This window comes from Panthera onca, chromosome B2 (assembly GCF_046562875.1).
Source record: "Panthera onca isolate mPanOnc1 chromosome B2, mPanOnc1 haplotype 2, whole genome shotgun sequence".
Taxonomy (NCBI): domain Eukaryota; kingdom Metazoa; phylum Chordata; class Mammalia; order Carnivora; family Felidae; genus Panthera; species Panthera onca.
In genome coordinates, this window is record NC_138343.1 from 43,740,545 (window position 1) to 43,755,402 (window position 14,858).

Consider the following 14,858-nt stretch of genomic DNA (forward strand, 5'->3'; position numbering starts at 1 on the left):
GATACTACCCACTTTTATTAAGTATACCAGGGTGACCCAAGTGTTAACAAATAAATCTACTTCTATTTGGTATTCTTTCCAGTAGTAAGTTTAAAGTTGCATTCTCCCGCTTCACAAAGTTTCCAATTAAAGGCAGGAACACAGTCCCCTATGTATCTGTCGAAAGAGGTGCCCATTTCTCAGCTGGCTCCCCACCACAAGGGTTGTGTTTCTGTGTTTCTTGTAACCTAACTGGTAAACTGCCTAGTACTCAACTTCCCTTGTAAAGGTGCTCACTTTTCCAGTAAAACAGGTGCTTTGGGTAGAATCACATCGTATTTATTCCAATTCATTAGAAGTGGCTGAAGCTGCTCCAGACATGGGCTGGGCTCTGGTGCAGCCAAAGTCGTTTTTCCTGCGGACACCAAAGCCAACAGGTGCGTATTAACTGGGGGCGAGGCAACAGCCAGGGGCCTTTCCTGGACTCGGTGGGTTTCAGCTCCCCTGAAGGGCACCCCGCCCTAGGATGATATGAAAGGGGCGTGGTGGAAGATAGAAAAGAACTTCTTCGAGGTCCAATGCTAACCCACCGAAGCAGAAGTCTCCAGGTGGTACCGGAATCTAACCAATTGCAAAGGAAGTTACATTTAACGCGGCTCCGGGAACCAATCAGAGGAAACGTCTCAGCCCCCGCCGCCCGCCGGGTTCCAGCTGGTTGGCAGCAGGTTCCGCTGTCGCCCGCCGGGCGGCTGCGCACAATCCGTAGCGGCCCCAGCCAAGCGGTTCTCGGGGAGGCTGGGGCTGTTGACAACCGCGGCTGGAGCGCCCGCCATTGCGCAGGCGCCTTAAGAAGATTTCTGCCTCGCCGGTGTCCCTTCGGGTCTCCCTTGCCCCCAGGATCCACGAGCGCCGCGTGCCGACAGTTCTGAGTTCCGCGTGCCGGCAGCGGGTGAGTGTGAGCCTAGCGCGCCCGCCTTCCGGAGGGAAATGCCCCCACGTCCTCAGTCGCCAGGGGATTTGACACTGGAGGTGGTGAGAACCCCCTCCCCTCCCGTCTCCCAGCCTCAGGGGAGCTGGCGGGGACGTCCCCGAAGGGACCCGGAGGCGCAGGGACCGAGCTGAGCACCGCGAGGCAGAGGGCGTGTGGGAGGCGGAAAGAGCAGTTGGCAGGTGCTTTGGGAAGGGGGCGGGGGGGGGGGGGGGGGAGACTGTGGTGTGAAGGGCGGGGAGGGAGGGCAGTGGGCTGACCGCGGCGAAGGTGGGCAGCGTTGACAAAGAGGGGAGGCGGGCGGCGGGGTGGGCGTTTGCATCTGAATATTAGATCACAGCTCATGGTCATTATATAATCAAATGTAAGAACTAATTTCCTAGAAAACCAGTTAGCAAAGATCACATGTACGTGCTTTTTATAGGCTGGACGCCCTGTTAAGCACTCTCCAAACAACGCTTCCTTTTCTTGGTACAGCAACCTTATGAGATAATAGCGTCCCATTTATATAGATGAGGAAATTCAGGCTCAGAGAAGTCAAGCGACATTCAACATTGTGCAGCGAGTGACAGATTCAGGTTTATACCAGCCCAGACCCCAGAATGGTTTTGCTTAACCACCAGGTGATCTGCTGGACTGAAGCCTGAACACTTGCCCAGTGTTATAGGAAGTCGGCTGTTCGTTTTAATGTTACGGTTTTCTTTCCTTTCTTCCTTTCCCCCCAGAGGTTGTTCCAAGCTATTTTAAGGAAATTAAACTCACTTGAAAGCAAGGAGGAGCTGTTTTAAGTATTTGAGTATAGCCACAAAGTAATTTGGGAGAAGTTTTGATGAGAACACAAGAAACACAAGAAGTAGCTGTTTTGAAGACACTAGAAAATTTTGTGAGCCCTTGAAAATTGGAGAATAACTTAGACTCCTAGCATTTTTAAGACTGAGTAAATCTTCTAAAGAGGAGTTACGTTTTTTTCTTTAAACACCAAGAAAATAATAATAATCTAGAGGAAATCACCAAAGTTCCCCAGGCCCATAGACAATAATGTTATTTTATTTCAAAGCTGTATAAAAGTTTAATTATACATATTTGTAAAGTCTTTAGAGCTTTTGTATTACAGAGCAGATGGCAAGCTAATGGTGACAAATACCTTTCACCATTTCCTGTAACTGTTACAGTCTCCTCTCCCAACTTCACACGGGCTAAGAATGCCAGTGCGAATTGTCTGACATGCATTCCACCCAGGTAAAAAAATCATCCCAGAAGACTTGGAGCATGTTCTGTCCCCTGAATTGAAGACAACTACTTACTACTTCTGGCTGCTGTTGGGATGTTTGAGTATAGTCCGGATGAGTCTGCTTTTTTTTCTTCCCTCTGCTATTTTTTTTTTTTTTGTTTGAAAAATTACAGAATTTTTCTCAAAGTTTAGTAATATGTAACGTGTAGTGATTTTGAGTTCTTGCAAATTACTTGAGAACTTCTCACCGGTATTTTGTGGCGAATAGATTGACACCCCCTGTTAGAACGAAACAGAAGGCAGTAGACATAGATATGGGCACTGTTAATGAAGGATGCTCTGACATGAAAGGTTTTGGTAATTGTTGGGAGTTTATTACTAGTTTTGTGAACTCACTGTTATGAGACTTGTAAACTTGTTGAGGGCGTGAATTAGTAAGGGCATAGTAAAGTTGCTAAATTGCTTTCTGAGCTTGGCCAATCACTGGACTTCAGCTCCCTTACATGTGAAAAGAAGGGGTTGGACTAAATTATTTCTAATTATTTTATAGTGGCACAATAATGTTATTCTGCCCATCGTAGTACAGACTTTCTCCTAACATAACAGCTTTGTAATTCAAATGGATAAAGGGAAACTTAAACGTGAGAGCCTGTCCTGTAACACTGTATGCACCCCCATTTCACAAACACTGAAACTAAATCTGAGAGAAGTTAAATCTGCCCACTGTTGCCCATCTACTAAATGTGAGCTCAAGTTCTGGGATCGTTCTGATTTCGGAGCCTACAGTCTTTCCACTCTGTGCTTCTAAGCCTGGGGACGAGGATCCTAACAGTGTGCTAACACATTCCTGAACCCCAGGATGAATAGCACGTATACCTTGAACATCCTTTTCATTCAAGATTTGGAGAAGGAAGATTTTGACTTGTATGTTTTTTGAGAAAGAGGGTCAGACACAGGTTTTCATTTTGCTGTTGTTTTGCATTTGGAAGGTGGTATAAGACATTTTCATGTTAAAACACCCCAGGTCTGAATTATGGAGTACAGATTTCACACAATTTTGGAGGTAAATTGAGACATCAAAGATGTTTCCCGTTTTCTGGCAGGGCATTTCAGATGCTTTTAAGATGACAATTTCATTCCCTCCTTTTTTGTTGTTGTTGTTAATACAATAGTTTTATTGAGATAGAATTCACATATTATCCAGTTCACTCATTTAAAGTGTGCAGTTTTGTGGAGTCCTGGAGCCATCACCACAGTCAATATGAGAGCAGTTTCATCACCCCCAAAAGATACCTCCTGCCCATTGGAATTTCCTCCTCATTTCTCCCCAGCCCCTTGGCCCAGGCACTACTAATGTACTTTCCATCTCGAAGAGATTTGCTTATCCTAGGTATTTCCTCTAAAAAGTCCTACAGTAAGAGATCTTTTGTGAGCACCTTCTTTGACTTCACATGCTTCAAGGTTTCTCCCAAGTTGTAGCATATGTTCATTCCTTTTTATTGCCAAATAATATTCCATTGTATGGCTCTGCCATACAGTGTTCAAAATGCAAGTTCCTGGCTTTTACTCCAGCTTGACTGAGCCGGAATTTTCCAGGTGTAAAGACTGGGCAGCTGCACTTGTAAGGAGCTTCCCTCAGTGATTTTTAGGTCTACTGTGCTGTCATAGATGATATGCAAAGAGAATTGACAAGGCTGGCAACAGGGCAGCTTTACCCAGGGCAGCTCTGTGGTGAGACAACGGGGAGGCTGTTTTACAGGTTTGGGGACCTAAGGAAGGGAAAAAGACTTGGAGGTGCAGAGAGTGCATTCGGCCTGGTATGCATCAGACCTGACTTGCCTGCAGAGCTGCCTGTGTGGTGGGATTGGTGGCGAATGTCAACTGGTTACTGAGGGAAAGAGCCAGGGCAGTAGATTATGGTTTTAAAAAATATATTTAGGAGTGTCTGTAAGATACCGCACCACCTGTTTGCTGTTGTAGTTCACTCTTTCTGGAAACAAACATTTGTGCCTGGGAATGTAGCTGTACCTCAAGAGAAAACAGGGAATCCGCCAAGTTCAGCTTTCATGGTCTCCACGCAAGTTCTAAGATTGCTGGAACCCAGGGCAGCAGCCTGCACAGCATTGTGGTATGGCCGCACTTGTGCTGACGGTCCGAGGGAGGAGGCGAGTTGTGCCTAAACACTAGGTCAGGAGCACCAAATACCGAATGGAAAGAGAAATGCTGCTGTCTGTCTTGATTCTTGAGAGTTGATATTGCTGAGCTGTAGCCGGGGCTGTGTCTGTGCAGAGTGTCTCTTAACTCTTTTCTTTGGAGCAGTGATTTGATTTTGCCATTCTGTACTGGTTTTGGTTTCCTGGATGGCATCAGCAACGGATGGTCCGTGCACCACACCCCGAAGGTAGCCCGTCTCGGGTTAAAATGGTAGACTTTGCAGGCCCAGAGATCCTCACTGACAAGATGCTGTGCCTTTCTGATGTTTGCAATTGTTGAGTCCCTGGTTCCGAGAGGGTCAGAGCTTCAGTCAACAAACGTTTGAATGACGGTACATACAGAGATCATCTACCTGGTGGTGTGTTTGAAGGAAAGAAAGTCTCTGTCTTCAAGTCATTGCAGTTTAGTTGGGAGAAAGAAGAACACCCAAACGGCTCATGAACTTAATCATCATGTCAGCTCACTGCTGCTTACACCTGGGACCTCCAGGCACATACCCCACCCCCCGTCTCTCCGGCAGCCATACCTTGGGTCTTACTCTGAAATAGTGACTTCACTCACCTCACTCTGACCACAGTCTCACATTCTTGCAGCTTCCATCAAAACCTCCGGTCGGGGGGCACCTGGGTGGCTCAGTCGGTTAAGCACCAACTTCGGCTCAGGTCATGATCTCCCGGTTCGTGGGTGCGAGCCCCAGATCGGGCTCTCTGTTGTCACAACAGAGCCCACTTTTGATCCTCCGTCCCTGTCTTTCTCTGCCCCTCCCCCACTCACACGCACATGCTCTCGCTCGCTCTCTCAAAATAACTAAACTTAAAAAAAGAAAGAAAGAAAGAAAAGAACCTCCAGTCCAGGAGCCTTTCCACTTTGCACATCTGTATCGGTTTCATCTTAAGCGCTGCAGTTCAGACTTCAGTCACTCCGTAGGACCTTCAGCTTCCTTCATTATACTTCAGTTTCCGGCAGAGTCTCACGCGCAGGCAGGATTGGCTGCCTGTTCGTGCCTGTGCTGGGGCCGCCGAATTGCTAGAGAAAACCGGTCAACAGTGTCTCTAACAATTCATGACGCCCGCGGTCAACTTTGGCCACCAGTCCTCCCTGTTTCCCTGTACCCTCTCCCGTTCTCCACGTTGGCCACTTAGACATTCTCTGTGATTCTCAAAACCCTGAACCTTTTACCACCCTACTCGCTCTCAATAATCACCCCTACCTCTTGGAACACAGAGAATGCAGCTCCCTTCATCTCCAGCCCTCACACCTGTTAGCTAACTTAGCCTTCGCTCCCTCTCTCTCCTATTGCAATGAAAGAGATATCCCCTCCGTCTAAAGTGGACCATCCTGCTTAAATCACCTACCCTGCTTTCTTAAGGACCAAAGATGATAGAGACTGAAGGCAGGGAGATTTATTATGGGAAAGCTATTTTTATAATCAGTGGATTGTCAGAAAAAAATAATGAAAAATCAGGGAGAGCTATGAGCCTGGGGTGTTAGGGAGAATGGTTATGTTCTTGATAGTAAAAAGGAAGTTTAAGGGATATGGTGATGAAAGTCATTTCAGCAGCTGTTGGATTTCTTCAGAAGTTAGTACAGCATCCAAGTCCCTGTAGGCTTTGTCTGTCAACCTCATGTAAATACTGGGAACGTATAGATTGAGACGAGATCTTTTACTCAAGTAATATTTATTTCTTATCCTTCTTTTCCTGCCAGTATCTTCAACAGGAACTGGTGATGAGCCAATATGGTAACATTTCCACCACTTATTTCTGTGGGTTAGAAGGAACTTGGGGGTGGGGGGCGCCTGGGTGGCTCAGTCAGTTGAGCGTCTAACTCTTGATATCGGCTCCGGTCATGATCTCAGAGTCTTGAGATCAAGCCCCATATTGGGCTCTGTGCTGATAGCGTGGAGCCTGCTTGGGATTCTTTCTCCCTGTGCTCACACATGCGTGCTCTCTCTCTCAAAATAAATAAATAAACATTAAAAAAAAAATAAAAGAAACATAGAGTACTTGTCATTAAACTGGAAAAATAATCTCCTCTGGAGCCCCTGAAGGCTTGGTATTATTTCTGTTTTGTGCAAAGGGATCATTTTTCTTTCTTTTATCTGTTCTTAGTAAGTCTTTTTTTTTTTTTTTTTTTTCAAGATTTTATTTTTAAGTGATCTCTACACCCAACATGGGGCTTGAACTTATACCCTGTGATCAAGAGTCTCGTGTTCCACTGAGTGAGCCAGCCCGGTGCCCCTGTTCTTATTAAGTTTTTAGGATAATTTCTGCTACTACAGACAAGCAAGGCCACCAAACAGGAATATCTGTGTGGAGTGTCAGAGCGGTCTGTATCCCCTTCAGAGCATGAAGGGTGGAGCAGGACGTACATAAATAGGAAATTGGACAAGTAAAGACAGTTTTCGCCCCCAATTTTAGCTTTATTCAATTATCTTTCAGTAAATGGCATTGTGTAATTTTAAGTAGATATGAAGCTGGTATATGAAAGTTTATAAATTTTGATTCTCTTCTCCTGATGGCTAAACTTCTGAAACTGAATCCAAATCAAAGCAGCACTACTACTTATGAACTGTGTTTTTATATTTTAGGAACCCTGATTGCTCTCCTTCAACACATTCATTATGAAGTCATTAGTAATACTTTTATTTTCTGGACTTATAACTGGTTGTAGAGGTAACTCTTCCCATAGTTTGCCACCCAAGTTACTACTGGTGTCCTTTGATGGTTTCAGAGCTGACTATCTACAGAACTATGAATTTCCCCATCTCCAGAATTTTATCAAAGAAGGAGTCCTGGTGGAACATGTTAAAAATGTTTTTATCACAAAAACATTTCCAAACCACTACAGTATCGTGACAGGCTTGTATGAAGAAAGCCATGGCATTGTGGCTAATTCCATGTATGACGTAGTCACGAAGAAACATTTTTCTGACCTTGATGACAAGGATCCTTTTTGGTGGAATGAGGCCGTACCTATTTGGGTGACCAATCAGCTTCAGGAAAACAGATCCAGTGCTGCTGCTATGTGGCCTGGTACTGACGTGCCCATTCACAATACCACACCTTCCTATTTTATGAATTATAGCTCTTCAGTGTCATTTGAGGAGAGGCTAAATAATATTACCACGTGGCTCATCAATTCAAATCCACCAGTCACCTTTGCAACCCTCTACTGGGAAGAACCAGACGCAAGTGGCCACAAATATGGACCCGAAGATAAAGAAAACATGTACAGAGTGTTGAAAGAAATAGATGACCTTATTGGTGAGCTAGTCCACAAACTCAAGGTGCTAGGATTGTGGGAAAATCTGAATGTGATCATTACAAGTGATCATGGGATGACCCAGTGCTCTAAGGACAGACTGATCAACTTGGATCGCTGCATTGATAATTCAAGCTACGCTCTTATAGATTTGACTCCAGTTGCTGCTGTACTTCCTAAAATAAGTAAGTAAACTTTTAGCTGAGGGATATTTGGGAAGGGGGCAATTGAACGAGGAGGAGGGCGTGTCAAAGAATGCGGCTCTGGCTTTCTGTAGTACGGTACCATATATTCGTAAACTTGCTCAGAGTGAGATTCTGGGTTTTCCCCCTTAATTTGTAAGTCTTGAAGCAGTTAGTTTAAGGTTCATGTTCAAGGAGATTATTTCTCTGCCTTTTGATGTGTTTCTTCATTATTCACACTAATGGAAAAGGACATTGTTGTCCTTTAAAAACATCTGGGATATTTGTGTGAGATATATTCTTTGTCTACTGATCTTAGAATTCGTAATAATATGTAATTATTTCATCTTTCCTTAGGAAGCTATACATAAAAATTGTCCCCTTTTGTATAAAAGCCTACCAGGGAGAGTCACAAAATGAAAAAAGAGATATGTGAATGCTTGGAAAGATAGAAGTGTGTCTGTGTCTGTCTGTCCATCCCCAACAATGTCACATAATTATTATTGCTCTGAATTTTTAAGAATTAAGAGTGATTTAATCGATGGTATTGTTCAGAATTTATTTCCAATCATTCTGGTTAGAAATACTTATTTTCCTTATCATTCAATTGTGATTTTTTTCCTTTACTGTTTCCTTTTTCTTCCAGATACAACAGAGGTTTATAACAAACTGAAAGTCTGTAGCCCTCACATGAATGTTTATCTCAAAGAAGACATTCCTGCCAGATTTCATTACCAACATAATAATCGAATTCAGCCTATTATTTTGGTTGCTGATGAAGGCTGGACAATTGTGTTAAATAAATCATTACCAAAATGTAAGTATTTAGGATATATCTGTTGTATCCTGGGGATAAATCACACATTGTGACATATTTCTATTAACAGGGTGCTTTGATTTAGAGACTTTAACACTGTATAATCAGTTCACTTTTTGACTGGATAATTCGTAGGTTTTCATTCAACAGCAATTTAAAACCGTATTTCACCTTTAGAGAAGGGTGGGTGACCTTGACGGCAAAGGTGTAGATGTACTTTCTTACCCACATTGCGGTTACTGTCAGTAACGTTCAAGGTTGGTTCTCTTGACTTGTAGAAAATGGCAGAGAAGTAAAGAAACGGTAAAAGGGGACAGATTCGATAGTTCAAATGCCTGTTTATTTTTTGTGTGCATTAATAAACATTGTCCAAGTATCCCGAAGTCTTTCCCCAATGATGAAGTCGTTTACCTGAGTGCGGTTGCTCTTTGGAACACTGGGAAAGATTCAGAAGGTAAACAAACAAAAACCTACCAAGTACACAAAACAGGTGTATCAAAATCTCTCCTAAAGCTAAGGAAATAATAGGGGAGAGTTACAGGTCTTCCCTGAACCCAAGCTTATTCATCCATACGTTAAGTTCAATTTGAATACTTTTTAAAAAAAACTGGCTTTGTACAAGTCTGTAGCAGGAGTCAGAACATTTCTGTAAAAGACCAGATAGTAAATATGTAGGCTTTATAAGGCAGCTGGTCTCCATCTCAACTACTCAATTGCACCTTTGTAACGGGAAAGTAGCCCTAGACATTATGTAAACGAACTGACATGGGGGGTTGCAGGGAAATTTTGTTTACTGAAACAGGTAGGGGACTGAATTTGGCCAGGGGCTGTCATATGCAGACCCCTGATCTACAGCACATCAGAAGCTTCAGACAAGGATAAGATAATGGTTATTGGAATTTATATGTTCTTTACGCTTATATACTCACTGTTGAAAACTGAGAAAATACAGAAAAGTTTAGAAACGAGAAAAAAAAACAACTATCCATAATCCCTCCATACAGAGGTACGGACAGATGTGAATTGTGGGAGTTTCCCCCTTCTATACTTTTTTGCTATTACATATACACGTATATTTTTACACTGCTGAAATCGTAATGTCTATATATAGAGTTTTATTCTGTTTTTATTGATCACATGCATTATTTTTATTATGAAATATTTCAAACATAAAATTAAAGGCTAATATAACAAAAACTGATCTGCCTTCCACTCAGTCGTTTGCACTTCATATGAAACCAGGAGCTTATCAAATCCAACTGGTGTACGTTAAAAGGGAATATTTGCCAACACAAAGCCAAAACCTAAGATTCTGGTGTTGGGGTCATATCAGAGACTATCCTGTCATGTTTTCCTTTGAGTTAGATTTGGAGTTACAGGTTGGTGATCTGGTTAGACTTCACATTCAGTACAAGAATCCCTTCTGTATTCTCAATTCTGTGGCCTCCGGATGTTAAGGTGTCCATTAACTGTCAGTAAATCAGTATATTGTATCATCCCATCTCTTATCACGGGAGCAATTGACGTGGGTAAGGCTGCAGGTTCACTTCTTCCCCATTCACTGGACGCACTCACTTTTGCTCTCCAGTTATTTAGGACCCTCAGCCCACCCACTCTTTTTCTTTTATAATCACTAGTGCTCTTTGCATGCAGACGGTTCTGGAAATTGAAGGGTGAAATAAGTGGGGCCAGAACTGAAAGATAGGTACCTGAAGTCAAGAAATAGTTTTAAAGTCTCAGGTCATGACCAGTTGGGAAAAGCGGTATGTGTGTCTGTGTGAAATGGGGACATGGCTGAGTTGAAAAAAACTGAAAATTTTATTTCTAGCCCCCATCTGGTCCAAATTAATTGGAATTAATTTTAACAGATGGGAATTACACTGGCAAGAATCAGCATATTTCCATTGGAAGCAAGTTATTTTGTAATAGAAAGATCATTCTTTCTGTTAAGAACTAACATAATTTTGTTCTTTTTTTCAGTAGGTGACCATGGTTATGATAATTCTTTGTCTAGTATGCATCCGTTTCTAGCTGCCCACGGACCTGCATTTCACAAAGGCTACAAACACAACACAATTAACAGTGTGGATATTTACCCAATGATGTGCCACATCCTGGGATTAAAACCACGTCCCAATAATGGAACCTTTGGTCACACTAAGTGTTTGTTAGTTGACCAGTGGTGCATTAATCTCCCAGAAGCCGTTGGAATTGTTATCGGTGCGCTCTTGGTCTTAACCACGCTAACAGGCCTCATAATAATCATGCAGAATAGACTGTCTGTACCCCGTCCGTTTTCCCGACTTCAGCTGCAGGAAGACGATGATGATCCCCTAATTGAGTAATACTTGCTGGAATTTATACAGAGTATCTTTAATTATACATGAAACCAAGGATACATTCAAGGGATGGTGTTATAACTATGAAAAATCTACTTTGAAAGACAAAGAACTTAGACCAAGCATGCTAGAGTTATTTTGTTTTTCCCTGTGCTTTGTTTTGGTGCATCAGCTAATACAGAAAAGCCCTGACCATAGTTAAAATTGCTAGTAAATCATTAGCTAACACCACCTAGTTCTCTAACTAGAAACTTTTTTTAAGAAAAATACTGCCTCTGCCTTTTTTTTGCAATGAAGATTTGACACAATTTTAAAGGAAAATATACCAAAATTTAGTAGGCATGCTTTTCTAATAAATTTTTATATTTGTAACCGAAACAACAGACATCTTTATGCTGTTAGAGGATTTTGTGTATCAGGAAGGAAAAGTTTTCTATATTTTTATACTTATTAACCTTAATAGAGTCTGTATCCTAAGTTCACCTGTGACGTAGGAAAACCTCTGTGATGGTTAATAAAATCAGTTAACCGGGCAGAACAGATCTAGCATGTGAAGAAATTATTTTAAGAAAAGCTATTATAAAACACAACACAAAGACCATGTGATACAAAGCCTCAGTCTCCACCATTGCGTCTTTGTTTAGACCCGTAAGCTGTTGAAGCCTCAAAAGATCTCTTTTGAAGATTGTTGCTAATAAGAAACTAAGAAAATAGAATTGCTTTCCTCTGTGCTTAGCGCCTTCGCGTAAGTTATTCATTTGTGTGTGCGCAAGTGTGTTTGTGTGCACGAGTATGCAGACTTCCTGTGACTTACAGAAAGTGTCAGAGGTAGGCTGGTCTGTAGGCTGACTTCCACAGAACGTGGCTGTCAGGCAGACGGTATAATTGCACTTCATATTTGTTTACTTTCTTCTGACTCCCAAGCTAAAATCCTAACTGAAGAAAATTCATCGGCTTTTGTTACCATTTTTTACTTTCTCATGTTTATTATGGCCAGAGGTATCCAAGTCCTTCAGAAAAACTGATGACCTAAATACAAATCTGGTTTCAATTGGGTCAGAACGAGGAAGAGAGATTTTGATACTTAACCTTTGGGACATTATGCCTTACTTTTTAGGCATGGGATTTGGTATCTTTTGATCTTTTCCACTATTCATATGTTAAGTGGCAGAATTTAAGCTTAAACTCTAAGCACTGTTAACATTCTGTAGCCTGAGTGCCACCTCTGCTTTTTTTTTCAGTGTTTGGTTCATAGAAATAATCACTCTGCTCCTGTTTTTGTAAACATACGTGTTCAGAGCTAAGGATTTGCTGTGAAGAATCACCATCCCACCTTGCTAGGTGGTACTTTCTAATAATCAAAATTAATGTGCGGAAACTGAGTTGTATCTGTTAAAGAAAAAACTGGCTTTAAGAACCATCCATCAGGACCTGAGGCAGGCCATTAATAGTGTGAACTTGAAAGTTTTGACAATATAAAATAAACTGGGTATCTGTCTTTCAGATAAAAATAAATTATCTACAGCAAATATGCAGCCCAGTTAAATGTTGATTTTCTATGATAGTAAAGAAAAATGCTGCCAGTCATCAAACATATAATTCATCCTATTTGGTCACTGCTAATTTTGTGATCCTAGCATTTGATGCCTATTGTTTTGGGGGTTCTTGAGAAGCATTTCTACAACCTGCATAAATAGTCCATGCTATTGGTCATAAGTGGACTGTGTTAAGAACAGCATAATAAACAAATGAAATAAAACCAATAGGACTAATTTTGCTTTTTGACAAATTTTGATTTTTTTCCCTCACATAAAAGTTACCCTAAACTTAATAGTTTTTCTGAACAAAATAAAAGAAAATTTTCTATTTCAATTTCCATTAAAAAAAAAAAAAAAAAAAGACTGGAACAGCCACATTTAAAACAGTAGACACATTTTGAAGTATCTAAAATAGCAGAATATTTCATACTAGCCCAATAGAGCTTGGTCCCTACAATGCCGTGAGTTTTCGTGATCGCATTAGTTTGGTGGTTAGGAGTTTCAGAAATCTATACACAGCATCCAGCCTGTGGTGAGTGGACTTCATACAGGATGAAAGAGCCTGTCAGTGTCTTACCCTTTTGAATAAGACCTTTACATATTTGTCTTTCATTCCATTCTCAAAATATTAACTTTAAAATTGTAAAATTTTTTATGTATATATGCTGAGGGGACAAAACAGTATTTATTTGATCAAAGAGACGTTTATATATTATTGAACTTTGTGTTAATTCATTTGTATCTTTGAAAAATTATCATCGTTAAAGCCAATGACTCCTCTCGTGCTCTGAGAAAATCTTTTAGCGAAGCCAGCCCTTTACATTAAGGTTTTGGTGTGGATTTTGTTAAATAAGTGACTCCTATGTGTCCTGACATGTTTTCTGGGTGATAGGAAGTATTTGGCTCTGGGAAACACTTAACTGTTGATGACAACAATACTCAAAGGTAATAGGAACACTTTTTTTTTTTTTAATTCTTTTTTAATGTTTATTTATTTTTGAGAGAGACAGAGACAGAGACAGAATGCGAGTGGGTTAGTGGCAGAGAGAGAGGGAGACACAAAATCCGAAGCAGGCTCCAGGGTCTGAGCTGTCAGCACAGAGCCCGATGCGGGGCTCGAACCCACGAGCTGTGAGATCATGACCCGAGCCGAAGCCGGACGCTCAACCAACTGAGCCACACAGGTGCCCCAGGAACACTTTTTATTAAGTAGTTTTTGTTAATTCAGTGAGTGAATTCAGAGTAAGTACATTTATGCGTTGGTGGTATAGTGATGAGCACAGCTGCCTTCCGGAATAAGTACATTTATAAGGACAGTTCTGTTATTAAGGTGCGAGTTCTTCTGGTAAACAGCAATAAAATTCGAATGTAAATTATTTCAGTGCTCTGTATTGTAGGCCTTGTGTTACGGTTTCATCAAGCTTGGTGTAAGAATTTAAAGATAAATTCTTGGAATATTAAAGGATTAAACATGCCTTTGTATTGTTCTTGGGTGGCTCCCCCTCTTGTCCGTATCTGGTAAGATTTAAGGATGATGGCATTTAATTCCTTTTATTTGGAGGTTCTGCTTCATTGCGAATGCATAAAGTTACAAGTGAAGGACAAAGATGAGATGGAAGGTGTGGATTTTATGGTCATTTCCTAAAATAGCGTGTAAATAAAATGACATGAGTATGCTTTAAAGAAGTCTTTATGTGGTGCCTTAAGTTGAAGTAAAATATATTTTGACTATATTGTTTGAATCCATAGTGAATGACTTTGCTTATGATTAAAAAATTTTATGTGAATAAAAACATTTTTACTGTAATTATTAAATATAGAATGCAGTGTTACTGATTTTTTAATTTGTCACCCTGCAAAATACACACACGGTGATAGATGTTGACCTGACCCAGTACTACTGCAAAAATCCACATGGGTGTTCATTAGAGACTTTTTTAATTTTTTATTTTTATTAAGTTTATTTATTTTTGAGACAGAGAGAGACAGAGCATGAACGGGGGAGGGGCAGAGAGAGAGGGAGACACAGAATCGGAAGCAGGCTCCAGGCTCTCAGCCATCAGCCCAGAGCCCGACGCGGGGCTCGAACTCACAGACCGCGAGATCGTGACCTGAGATGAAGTCGGACGCTTAACCGACTGAGCCACCCAGGCGCCCCTGCAGACTTTTTTTTAAAGCCAGGATTAAGTATGTAAATATTTAACCAAATTTTTATTTTTCTTATTTTTTTAAATATTTATTTTGAAAGAGAGAGGAAATGTGAGCAGGGAGGGACAGAGAGAGAGAGAGAGAGAGAGAGAGAGAGA

The 14,858-nt window shown here is 41.3% G+C and overlaps 1 protein-coding gene across 2 annotated transcripts; it reads left to right on the forward strand.

Moving 5' to 3' along the window:
- Positions 1-694: 694 nt before the first annotated feature.
- On the forward strand, positions 695-14,294 carry ENPP4 (ectonucleotide pyrophosphatase/phosphodiesterase 4). Of its 2 annotated transcripts, none has more exons than XM_060615649.3 (4): positions 695-928; positions 7,003-7,861; positions 8,505-8,675; positions 10,656-14,294. In XM_060615649.3, exons 2-4 carry the CDS (start codon positions 7,036-7,038, stop codon positions 11,018-11,020), a joined length of 1,362 nt encoding a protein of 453 aa, XP_060471632.1. In that variant the 5' UTR covers positions 695-928; positions 7,003-7,035; the 3' UTR covers positions 11,021-14,294. The 2 variants fall into 2 exon arrangements, with proteins under 2 accessions (XP_060471632.1, XP_060471633.1); XM_060615650.3 differs by lacking the exon at positions 695-928 and adding an exon at positions 935-1,149.
- The last annotated feature ends 564 nt before the right edge of the window (positions 14,295-14,858 follow it).

Bases quoted from the DNA above. Each gene is read 5' to 3' on its own strand.
- ENPP4 (XM_060615649.3), top strand. From the start codon at position 7,036: ATGAAGTCATTAGTAATACTTTTATTTTCTGGACTTATAACTGGTTGT. The intron at 7,862-8,504 runs GTAAGTAAACTT...TTTTTCTTCCAG, and splicing joins TGCTGTACTTCCTAAAATAA to ATACAACAGAGGTTTATAAC. The intron at 8,676-10,655 runs GTAAGTATTTAG...TCTTTTTTTCAG, and splicing joins AAATAAATCATTACCAAAAT to TAGGTGACCATGGTTATGAT.